The sequence below is a fragment of the Terrapene carolina genome, unplaced genomic scaffold (assembly GCF_002925995.2).
Source record: "Terrapene carolina triunguis isolate 2854851 unplaced genomic scaffold, T_m_triunguis-2.0 Scaffold32200, whole genome shotgun sequence".
Lineage (NCBI taxonomy): Eukaryota > Metazoa > Chordata > Testudines > Emydidae > Terrapene > Terrapene triunguis.
In genome coordinates, this window is record NW_020696551.1 from 455,751 (window position 1) to 466,927 (window position 11,177).

Here is an 11,177-nt window from a genome sequence, read left to right on the forward strand (position 1 = left end):
ATTTCTCCATCCATCTCTTCCTGTACACACCCTCCCACCTGTCCATCTCTTCACCATCCATCCCTGTATGCACCCTCCCACCTCTCCATCTCTTCACCATCCATCCATCCATCTTCCCATGCATCAATCATCTCTTCTTGTACATACCTTCCCATCCATCCATCTCTTCACCAGCCGCCAGGTATTGGAATCGGGCCCCGCGGGTCATAAAGCCAGCCCTGTGTTTAGAAATACAGTCCGGCTGGATTTACAAATTGTCCATGACACAGACTCCACCGTGGCCCTTGGAAAATTGTTCCAGGGCTTAATTACCCTCCCTGTGAAAAAATCACCCCTTATTTCCTGTCTGAATTGTCTAGCTTCAATGTCCAGCCATTGGCGCGTGTTAGACCTTTCTCTGCTAGACTGAAGAGCTCATTATCAAATATTTGTTCCCCTTGTAGGTACCTACAGGCTGTGATCAAGTCACCCCATAAGCTTCTCCTTGTTAAGCTAAATAGATTGAGCTACATGAATCGATCACTCTCAGGCAGGTTTTCTAATCTCTTAATCATTCTCATGACTCTTCTCTGACCCCTCCCCAATTTATCAACATCCTTCTGGAATTGTGGGCACCAGACCTGGACACAGGATCCCAGCAGTGGTCCAACCAGTGCCAAATACAGAGGGAGAATCAACTCTCTGCTCCTACTCGAGATTCCCCTGTTTATGGATCCCGGGATTGCATTAGCCTTTTTGGCTACAGGGTCACATTGGGGGCTCCTGTTCAGCTGATTGTTGATCCCCACCCACCCCCAAATCTGTTTGAGTCTCTGCCTCCCAGGACAGAGTTCCCCATCCTGTAATTATGGCCGACATTCTTTGTTCCTAGATGGATGCATTTACATTTGACCATAGTAAAGCGCATATGGTTTGCTTGCACCCAACTTACCAAGCAATCCAGCTCGTTCTGTATCAGTGATGCGTCCTCTTCATCTTGCTTAAGGTCCTGTAGCAGATCAGTGAGTGCCAGGAATAGAATCCAGGACTCCTGGGTCACTAGACCAGGCCCTGCCCACTGCACCTCTCAGCACTGGTGACTCGAGTTGTGACACTTGTAACGTTCTCAGTGGTGCTTGCTGTGGTCAGTCAGGCCTAGAGCGCCCCATGCTGGTGGGTAATGGCGTTATCCCCCATGTACAGCCTGAAGCATAGCGAGGAGCTATGGTTACACAGCAGGTCAGGAACATGCCCAGCATTTCCTGTCTGTTTGGGCTGTGCCCTAACCACTACACCTCACTGCTTCCCTTTACCAGGGCTCGAACTCATGACCTTGGCTGTGCAAAGCAGGCACTTGGTCAACACCACCCCCTGGTCTCAGGTAAGCTGCTGGCTCACGTCAGTGGTAACCACTAGAGGGCGCTCTGTGTCATTCCAAAAACAGAACAGACTTCTCTGGAGAATGAGTCAGCTGATAAAGTTCAAATTGGCTGGCAAGCGCTTCCAATTCCCCGAAAATGAGCCTTAATTGGATATTGTGTTTGGCATCTTCAATCAAGAGAGTATAAATATTTCTGATAAATACCAAGGCTCCTTGGCTGATAGCGAGAACAGCAATGAGAATGCAGTGAAAGAATAAAAGCCGCTATCATGAAATTAGTCATTACCTGGCTGTACTGAGTTCTAGAAGAAGACATCGTGTAGAAGCAACATGTATATTTATTTCTCTGATGCAATTCAATACATGTTATTGGTAGGACAAGGGACACAAGTGTTGGCAAAACTTAAATAGTGTAAAGAACTGGAGAGTATGTATATCACACTGCCCTCTAGGGGTGGAATCAGCTCTTCTCGGTTGGGTGTCATAACCCCTACACTGAAAAAAATGAATGGAGATTCTCCTTTAGCCTAAGTAGGAGGGGCCTGTGCTCTTTGGGGAGAGGGAATCTGGGTGCTGTGGCAGTGCTAGGTGGCCGTGGGTTCCTGACAGGAAATCCCTGGTGCTCTCTCTTTGGGTGGCAGGTTGCCGCTGATCATTGGGAGAACTGTGCTGTGTCTTCCATTGCCCTGCCTGGCTGTCGATGGCCGAGGAAGGAAGCCCCTTGTCTGCATTTTCCTCACACTGAACAGGGGAGTAAACACTTCATTTTCCAGTTTCCGCCCTGTGCAGCTCCACTGGTCGGAGGTGGCTGTTCCCCTCTGGATTTCCAGCCTGTCTTCTTGTCCTCCAAGGCCACTGGGTGGTCACCAGTTCTCTCTTTGGCCTGGGTCTGTATGGGCCGTGCCCAGCCCACTGCCTGCGTGAGATGGGAGCAGAGACCTCGAGCAAACAGCTCCTTGCTTTTGCCTGCAGACGGGCTCAGATGCTCTGTCGGTGACCTGGCATTTTGACGATCCCACTGCGCACCTCTCTCTTTGTTAGGCACCTAAATCCCTTTTCAAACCTGCCCCTGGAGCCCAGGGCTGGGGAGTTGTGTAGAAGGTGCGAGGAATAATAAACAAAGCGCCTAGGAAGGGTTAACAAAGCTGTCTGGGAGAAAGGCTGTTTTTCTGGGGGAAGAGATCTAATTTTTCTTTCCAGTGTCATTCAGGCTGGTTTGAGAACTAACGCTGCCGTTAATGTTCTTCCAAACCAGCCGTGACTGTGGGTCGCCTCTCCCAGTCCATCGGCTCTCGCTGCGCTCCGCCCCGCCAGGCGCGGAGAGTAGTGATCAGTGCTCACAGCACATGGCTGGAGCTGGGGCGGGCGTCTCTTAGATCAGTCTCTGCCTTGCACTGGAGTCAAGGCCCTTTGCTACAGTTTACCCCTGTGAAGGACAAGCGTACCAGCACTGTGCTGGCATTATTACATTACCAGCTCGCCCGCCAAGGAGTAATGAGATCCGACGGCTGGAAGCAGAAGCTAGACATGTTTGACTAGAAATAAGGAGCACAATTTTGATGGTGAGGGTGATTAATGGTTGGATCAACTTATCAATGGGGGGCGGGGGTGGTCACCATGTGAGATTTTTAAATTGAGGTCAGGTGTCTCTTTCTCAAAGCTCTGCTCTGGCTCAGCTGCAGGCTCTGAGCTGGATGCAGGAATCCCCTGTGTGATGCAGGAGATCAGAGGGGCTGGTCACACGATCTGTGAATCCCCCAGGTCCTAGGGGAATGATGAGGTGTAACGGATTCCTGCGTGGTACCCGCTGCGAAGTGCTCCACTAACCGATGCAAAGGGCGGGATGTTGTACAGGGTCTCACCCTGCAGACTGGGCGCAGACCTCCATCCCAAATGGGGACCACGTCAGCTGAACTTCCAGAGTCACAGCAGCACAGCGCCCCCTAGTGTGGATGCAGGTAGACTGGTATAAATGGTTCAGCTCTTCCTGCACAGGAAAGGAAATAAGCGATACCTCGGCCCAGATCCTCCAAGGCACCTAACTTCCAATGGGATCCTTTGAGGACCTGGGCCCTTGACACCAGTTACGTTGGCATGAGAGGAATAACCAGGTGCTGAGGGCTCTCAGTGAATGCAGAGGAGGGTCAGCCTCCTGCAGGATCAGACACAGCCCATTTGGATCTGTCTGTATTGAAGCGATCGTGCTGAGGTTTCCCGTGCAATCCAGCTCCTTGGTGCTGCTGTATGGTGTGCAGCATCCCCAATGAGTCATTAACAGGCTAGCAATTACTTATGCAAATAAGGGGGGAGCAGCACCAGCGGGGGAGCTAGCCCTTGCGTTACAATTGTACAGGGGTACGGAATAATCCGTCACAGCAGCTGGATGCTCCCTCTGCAGCGGGTTCAGGCTCCTCGCCCAAACATCCCAATCCTGCTCCTGATGGCACCCCGTTGCTCCAGTGGGACTTGGATCAGGCCCAGGCAAAGCTGCCCATGGAGCCCACCTTGTGGCCCTAAGGGAAAAAGAGGCATCAAATAGTAAATAGGTATTACAGCTGCTACTGACCCTTGAGGGGCTGAGCATCCACTGAGCTCAGCACCTCGCAGAATCGGGCCTTGCTGGAATTCAGCTGTGATCAAACCCTCCTGCTTTTGCCTCTGTTGTAAGTTACACTCGAGAGAGCAAATAACATTCAGTACAGACTAGAAGCACTAGTAGCGCATTAAAATAGCCCATCGTCCTTAGGGGAAAATCCTATGGCAGTACGGTTCTCTAGGTCATTTTATACGCCTATAGAGAAGTGATCCGGCTCTCGGGTTTTGGAAAGACCCTATAAAGTTCAGCATCAGGTATGGAATTGGCTACTCGCATCTGTAGGATGGCTCCTAAACTCTGGAGAAAGGGTTTCACTTCCTGTTCAGTTCTATAGGACATGCCTATAAAAGGGACCCCCCCCCAACTTGGCCAGGAGGTCGGTGTGAGCAGAGACTGGATCATGGCCTCTGAGCACCTACGTAGGGAGAAGATTCCCGAGGCCATGTCGACATGGGGAAATCGACCAGCATGGCTAGTGTGGAGTAACCTGTTCTGGAATAGCTCCCATAGGCTCTTTCTAATGGATTTGCCCTGGTTTACGCAGAAGTTCTGGGCTCAATGCAGGAGTCGCTGGCGGCGGGGCGCTGGCCTGTGCTAAGCAGGAGCTCAGACTGGACGATCACAGTGGTGCCTTCTGGCCTTGGGAATCTAGGAGTGTCTGGGTTTCTGTTGGGGGCTTTGCTCTCCTGGGCTTGTCTCTGCCCCCAGCACAATGGCAGCGGGGCTCGCAGCTGGGTGTCTGCTACACGTGCTTGGAGCAGTGGGAACAGCCCGCTCCCATCTGCTTCAGCCTGAACTGTGCACTTGCCCTCAAGAGAGACGCCCCCTTTGCCTGGGAAGGAAGCTGTGGCCCCAGGTGTGGAAGGTGATGGAAAGGCTGCTGCTGTGATTAGAAACAGGTCACACCAGCGCTGGCAGCCACGCTCCAAAGATAATGCTGCTGCGCTCAGGGGGGAGTGGGGGGTTCTGCACCTCACATGGCCCCAGGGTCAATCCCTGGCAGCCCAGCACTGGGGTGGGCTCCATCTGCCTTGAGCAGTGCTGGCCTGGCTACGTGTGCCCCTTGGCAATGACGCCAAGGTATTTTCCTCCCCCCCCCCGCCCCGTGCCCTGGATCTCTGCTCCTGGAGCAAGAGCCATTAGTATTTCTATTGCAGTTACACAGGGCTTTGCCTGTTCAGAGCAGTTTCTCCTGGAGCAGTGGGGGGCTGACCTCATGGATGGGCTAGTGCAGATGGGGAAACTGAGGCACCAACCGGGGCTGGGATTCACTCAAGGTCACACAGCCAGTCAGTGAAGAAGCTGGGAACGGAGCCAAGTCTCTTGACCTGCAGCCCTGTGCTATAACCACTGGACAACGCTGCCTCCGCGGGGTGAACGGACTGGGTGGGCACAGTGCAGTGCAGGGCTCAGAGACGTGCGTACAGCTCCAGGGGAAGCTGCAGCTGTATGGCCGGGGCAGGATTGGGCCCTTCGTGCCACAGTCCTTCTGCTTGGGCTGGAAGGAGTCTGCTCGTTTGGTCCCACTCCCCCTCGGCTCGCCAGGGTGGGTCTGGCAGGGTCCCAAGGCTCAGCAGCAACCGGAGGGATGCCTGGCAAAGCCGCACCGCATCAGTGCCAGAACCTTAAAAGCACTTCAGCTGGACCTGGGGCGAGCGCATTAGCAAGACGCGGGCAGGGCGAGAGGGCAGTAGCTGTGTGGCTCCCAGCCAGGGGAGGCTGGGAAGATGGGCTGACTGGAGACTGGGCTTTTAAGATCAGAACACTTGGTTTTCCTGCGAGAGGTTTGCCAAGTGGCTGTGTGCACTCGCGTGTGCCCGAGCAGTGCTTGCGTGTGCAAGTGGCCTCGCACGTGGGCCAGACAGAACGTGGCTTTTAATGAAAATGTCCTGATTTCTTTCAAGAATTTTTCACAGAAAATACCCCCCATTTTCCAGTCGGGGCATAGGAGGTCAGATGGGTGGAGCTGGCCCAGAGCCAAGGCTCTCCTCTGCCCATGACACTGCCCACGCCCCTGTATGCCTAAACGGCCCCTCCCAGGGCTCCCGGGTGGCTCTAAAGGGGCTGGTTCGCCTAGACACCTAGCCAGTGCTCACAGCAGAGGCAGAGCTGTCCCTGGGCTGGGCCCCGCCATGCTGAGGCCATGGGCATGGGCGGAAGAGCCCCCTGACCGACTCCCAAGGCACCCAGCACCACCTTGAGGCCAGAATTCCTGCTGTGTTGAGCCCCCAGATTCCACTGGAAGTTGCAGGTTCTCAGCACCTCTGAAAATCAGACGCTGGCCAGCTGGTTCCCCCACCCCTGAGTAGTGCCACCCCTAGGGGCTCCTTGGCAGAAGCTAAAATTTCACCCTGCCCTAGATCCAGGTGTGCGCTTCCCTTTACCAGGCCGAGGTGGCCCCGCATCGCGTTCACAGATTCTGGGGCCGTTGGAGGTTCGATCAGGGCATGAGGCCCTCAGCGTGGGAAAGGCCAGCCCAGCCTCAGCCACTGAGTCCTGCTCTAGGCTAGAGTATTCGGTCTGCTTGGCTGCATTGCTCTGTGTCTTCCTGGGAAGTCTCCCATCCACATTCCAGCCAGGTCCAACCCTCCTTAGCTTAGGAAAGTGAACGCTGACCCCCTCCTCCAGGCTCCAGGAACAGCTGGGCCTCCCTAGGTGCGGCACCCGGCATCTGCCTCTCCGTTCCCACCGCACGCCTGGAGCCCGGATTCGGCTCCGGCCGTCCCAGGTGGCTCGGAGGCCCAGTTAGCGCAAACCCTGCAGACCTGGCCTCAATAGCTGAGTCAAGCGACAGCTGCGTGCAGGTGACACACTTCGGTGGGAGGAAAGGTAATTTCGGAGCCTTGTCTGAGACAATTGGCTGGCTTGTTAAGGCCCCATCAGCAGCAGATTGTGCCAGCTGAGCGGAGAAGGTGCTGGGACAGTCAATGAGGTGTTGAAACTGTTCTTCATTTAACAGCGAGTCCACTGGTCCCTCTCCTTGGAACGATCCCTGGCTTGGTCCCTAGCACCCAGTGGAGCCAGCAGGGCCAGCTCCTCAAAAGCACTTGGGCCCGTAACTCCCATTGACTTCAGTGGAACATAGGAGCCTTTGAGGATCTGGACTGGGGAGACTTTCCACTGACTTCCCTGGGGTTTGGCTCAGGTCCCTGGCCAGCCAGTGAGAGCAGTGGCAGGTGCACAGGCAGAGGCCATGGGTCTGAGGTGAGAGCTAACCGTGGCCCCAGCACTGACTGGATACGCGCTAGCTCAACTGTCAGCTATGGGCTGGCTTCAGGAATCCCTGGATGCGGTCAGACTAAGTGGGCAGAATGACCCCTTGTTGCCTTAGCAGTCGTGACTCTTGAATGGGTCACTCATTTCTCTGCCTCATATTCCCCATCGGAGGCTACCAGCATCACTGGCCCACTGGGAGGGTAATTGTCAGGGGTCACCATCATACAACTATCAGTTATCCCCAGTGGTACCAGTTATTTCCTATCCTCTGACCTCACCTATCCCCAGGCAGCTGTCATGGAGCCGTGATGGTTCTTGGTCAATGCAGGGACTGGCGGGGAGCTGACCCCCGCTCACCCCTGCCAGTGAGGCTGACCCGATCCTCAGCTGGGGTAAATTGACATTGCTGCATTTTCTGGGACAGGGGCAGGGGGATTTACACTCGGGGAGGGTCTGGCCCAGTGTTCCTGCACCAGGGAGGAGAACCCGCAAGTGAAACTGACTAAAGAAAAAGCATGAAACTGATCAGTCCCTTGGGGAGAAATGCAGAAAGCAGGGAAGCCTTGGAAACAGGGGAAGCTAGATTTACACAATTCATTTACATACTCACAGGTGTTTTTAATATCCATCCATCCATCCATCCATCTATGGTATTTCTATTCAACCCATCACTGCCAGATCTCAGCACCCCAGGTCCTTTCCCCACTCTCCCCCAACTCACTGGGTGACCCTGGACAAATCACTTTCCCTTTCTGTGCCTCAGTTTCTCCATCAGTAAGGCTGGGTTAGTGATACTGCAGCTGCCTGTGCCCGCAGGGGAGGGGGCTGTGAGGGTTCTGATCTATAGCCCAGGCCCCTGACGGGTGTAAATGGACACAGCGCTATGGAATGTGATGGAGCTTTGCCAGTTTACACCAGCTCCGGATCTAGCCCAGCATGTGTATTGTGCTCAGGAATTGGGATATTCGCATTGTCATTTGACACACCCCCCCCTGCCCCCGCTCCAGGATTTGCAGATGGAATCGTCTTGTTTGCACATCAGGGATTCGCTGGAGCAGCCTTCACCCTGTTCAAATGCCTCAAAGGTCTCAGCGCCGCCGCCAGAGGCTGGGGACCAATGTACCGGCTGGGAGCGGGGCAGGGCGGGTTACTGCATTGTTAGCCAAGAGCTTTCAGGATATTAAAGAGTGGGCTCAGCAAACAGTCTCTGTGTGAGCACCAGGCGGGGTGGGAATCCCATTAACCTTTACTGGTGCCTGCCGCAGCCCCAGGGGTGCCAGGAAACACTCGAGCAGGCTTGGATGTCCCTGCCATAGGCAGCATCAAACAGGAAAGCCCAGGGGCCAGCTCTGGCCACTCAACTCATGTGGCTGCTGGGCCAGGGGGGAAGCCCCACTGCCCCAACAGGAGACAGCAGGGGCTGGGTGAGAGAGTGCTGGGTTCGGTGCCCAGAGCCTTGGGGTGAAATCCTGGCTCTGCTGGATCAAGGAGAGGTTTGCCATTGACTTCATCAGGGCCAGGAATTCACCGTGGGATCCATTCCTGGCTCTGCTAATGACCTGCTACGGGACCTTGGTCAAGTCATTTCCCCTCTCTGGGTCTCTGCTTCCCTTCCCACCCTCCTGCTGTCTTGTCAGTTTGTGCTGCCAGCTCTGCAGGGCAGGGACGCTCTCTGGTGTGCGTATGTACAGCCCCGAGCACAATGGGACCCTGGTCTCAGTCTCAGCCGCTAAGTGCAATGCTGCTGCTAAGGGCAGAGTCTGCATCCCTGACGTCTCCATGTGCCCCCAGAACACACAAGCACTGTGTCCCCAGCGTGCACTCGGGACGCTGCTACATGCACAGGTGGGCCCCGATGCCCAGGGTACCTGAGAAAACCCCGAGTTCCTCCCCCTCTTTTCCGAGTAGGGCCAATGTGCTGCTGGCATCTCCCCACTGGAGAGCAGAGCTGAACTCCGGTTTAGATCACACGTGACATGAATGTGAAGCTCTTGAATTCTTACCCCTGCTGGGGGGCGGGGGGAGCCCAGGTCTGGGATAGCAGGGGCTGCAGGTCAGGAGTGAGGGGCACCAGCAGAGCTGTGTGTGTGGGGAGCCTAGGGCTGGTATAGCAGGGGGCTGCGGGTCGGGAGTGAGGGGCATCAGCATCTCTCGCCAGTTCCAGGATCATGCCCCTGGTGTCATTTTCCCTTTCATTGATGCTGCTGCTGGCTCTGGATTCTCTCTGGAATGGCTCCCGGTGCAGACCCTGATCCCGCAGCCAGGACCCCCCTTAGTACTAGCTGCATGCGCACACGGCCCCCATGCCTATTCTGGGCTTTGTCTCGCCCCGAGAAGCCATGAATTTGCAGCTGTCGGGAGAGGTGTGCGAGTCCACCCAGCTATTCTATGCTCCGGGGGACACATGACGTATAATTAACAGCTGCTTAATTGATGTGCCTTGGGGCTTAATCACAGAGGCTCCTGAACTCTCCCCATGTGGGCTCTGTGCCAGGCCAGCTGCCGGCGCCAGCACCATTGTGGCGTGAGCCAGAAATTAGCAGCTGGAGACACCAAGAGGTGTCTGCCCCCTCGATGAGTCTCTCTTCCCCCAGTCTCTGTTCCTCCCTCCCTGTCTCCCGGCGCGCTGGGTTCTCCCCTCTCCTGGCCGGGAAAGGTCAGAGGGGTGGGCAGCTGCCAGCTCTCAATCTTATGCTTAGTCTAACTGTGCCCATTGAAGCCCAAAACTGGGGTCCCTGACTCTGCTCCCTGAGTGCTCCTGGGCCCCGAGGACGCCACCCCGGCTAACTAGCATCTCTCTCGCCCTGCAGTTTGGCAGGACCGAGGTCATCGACAACACCCTGAACCCTGACTTCGTGCGCAAGTTCATCCTCGACTACTTCTTTGAAGAGAAACAAAGCCTGCGCTTCGACCTGTGAGTGCCGGGGCTGGCCCTGCAGAGCAGGGGGGATGGGAGGCTCTGAGGGGAAAATGGCAAACGCTGCAGCTCAGGGAAGACCCTACAATAACAACCCCACATGGGCACAGCGAGAGACCCTGGCTGGGGCTTTGCTCAGGTGCTCAAATCCCATCCACATTCAGTGAGAGCCTGTTGTGACGGCCTGTGTGACAGCTCAGTGGTGCGCTGGCCTGGTGCATGGGGGGGAACGGTCAGATCTCCCAGCCCTGGACGCTGGAAAGCGACTCCCCAGCCTAGTCCACTGCTAGGGGCCTGGGTGCTCCCGTGGGACGTGGGAGACCCCGGTTCAAGGCCCTGCCCCCAAGCAGGAGGCCGTGCGCTGCCCCAGGAGCTGCCTGGTGGTGATGGGGAGTGCCAGGCCCGGCCGGAGGGGGGGCTATGGCCATGTGTCATGTGGTTTTTCCTCCCCCCCTGCAGGTACGACGTGGATTCCAAAAGCCCTGACCTCTCGAAGCATGTGAGTAAGAGCATGTTCCTTGCCCCCCCCCCCCCCCCCGCCCAGAGAGCTGGTCTCATCCCTCCCGCCCTGCCCCCGTCCAGCCTAGTGCCCCACCAGGGACCCGGGCTGCCCAGGGCGAGAAGCTTAGGGTTACCATATTTCCACAATCAAAAAAGAGGACACTGGGGGGGAAGCCCCGCCCCGCCCCCATCCACTCCCTCCCACTTCCCACCCCCTGACTGCCGCCCTCAGAACCCCAACCCCCCCTGCTTCTTGTCCCCTGACTGCCCCCTGCTGAGAACCCCGCACCCTAACTGCCGCCCCTAGGACCCTACCTGTCCCCTGACTGCCCTGACCCTTATCCACTCGCATGGGTGGCAGGGTTGTAGAAATTTTGGTGGTGCCCAGAACCCACCCCCCGCACCTGCCTAAGGCTCTGGGAGGGGGGTTGGATGGGGGGAGGAGGTCTGGGGTGCAGGTCCTGGGCTGGGGATTAGGGTGCAGGAGGGGTGCAGGGTGCAGGTTCTGGGATAGAGTTTGGGTGCTGGGTGCAGGCTCCGGGCTGGGGTAGGGGGTGGGTGTGCAGGAGGGGGTGAGGGGTGCAGGC

The 11,177-nt window shown here is 56.2% G+C and overlaps 1 protein-coding gene across 1 annotated transcript in view; it reads left to right on the forward strand.

Moving 5' to 3' along the window:
• The window catches only part of LOC113409303 (copine-5), a 130,466-nt gene that overhangs the window by 31,424 nt on the left and 87,865 nt on the right, over positions 1 to 11,177 (forward strand). Inside the window, exons 4-5 of the mRNA XM_026663065.1 lie at positions 9,983 to 10,086; positions 10,549 to 10,588. Of these exons, the coding sequence (XP_026518850.1) occupies positions 9,983 to 10,086; positions 10,549 to 10,588 (144 nt within the window). The remainder of the gene's footprint in view (positions 1 to 9,982; positions 10,087 to 10,548; positions 10,589 to 11,177) is intronic.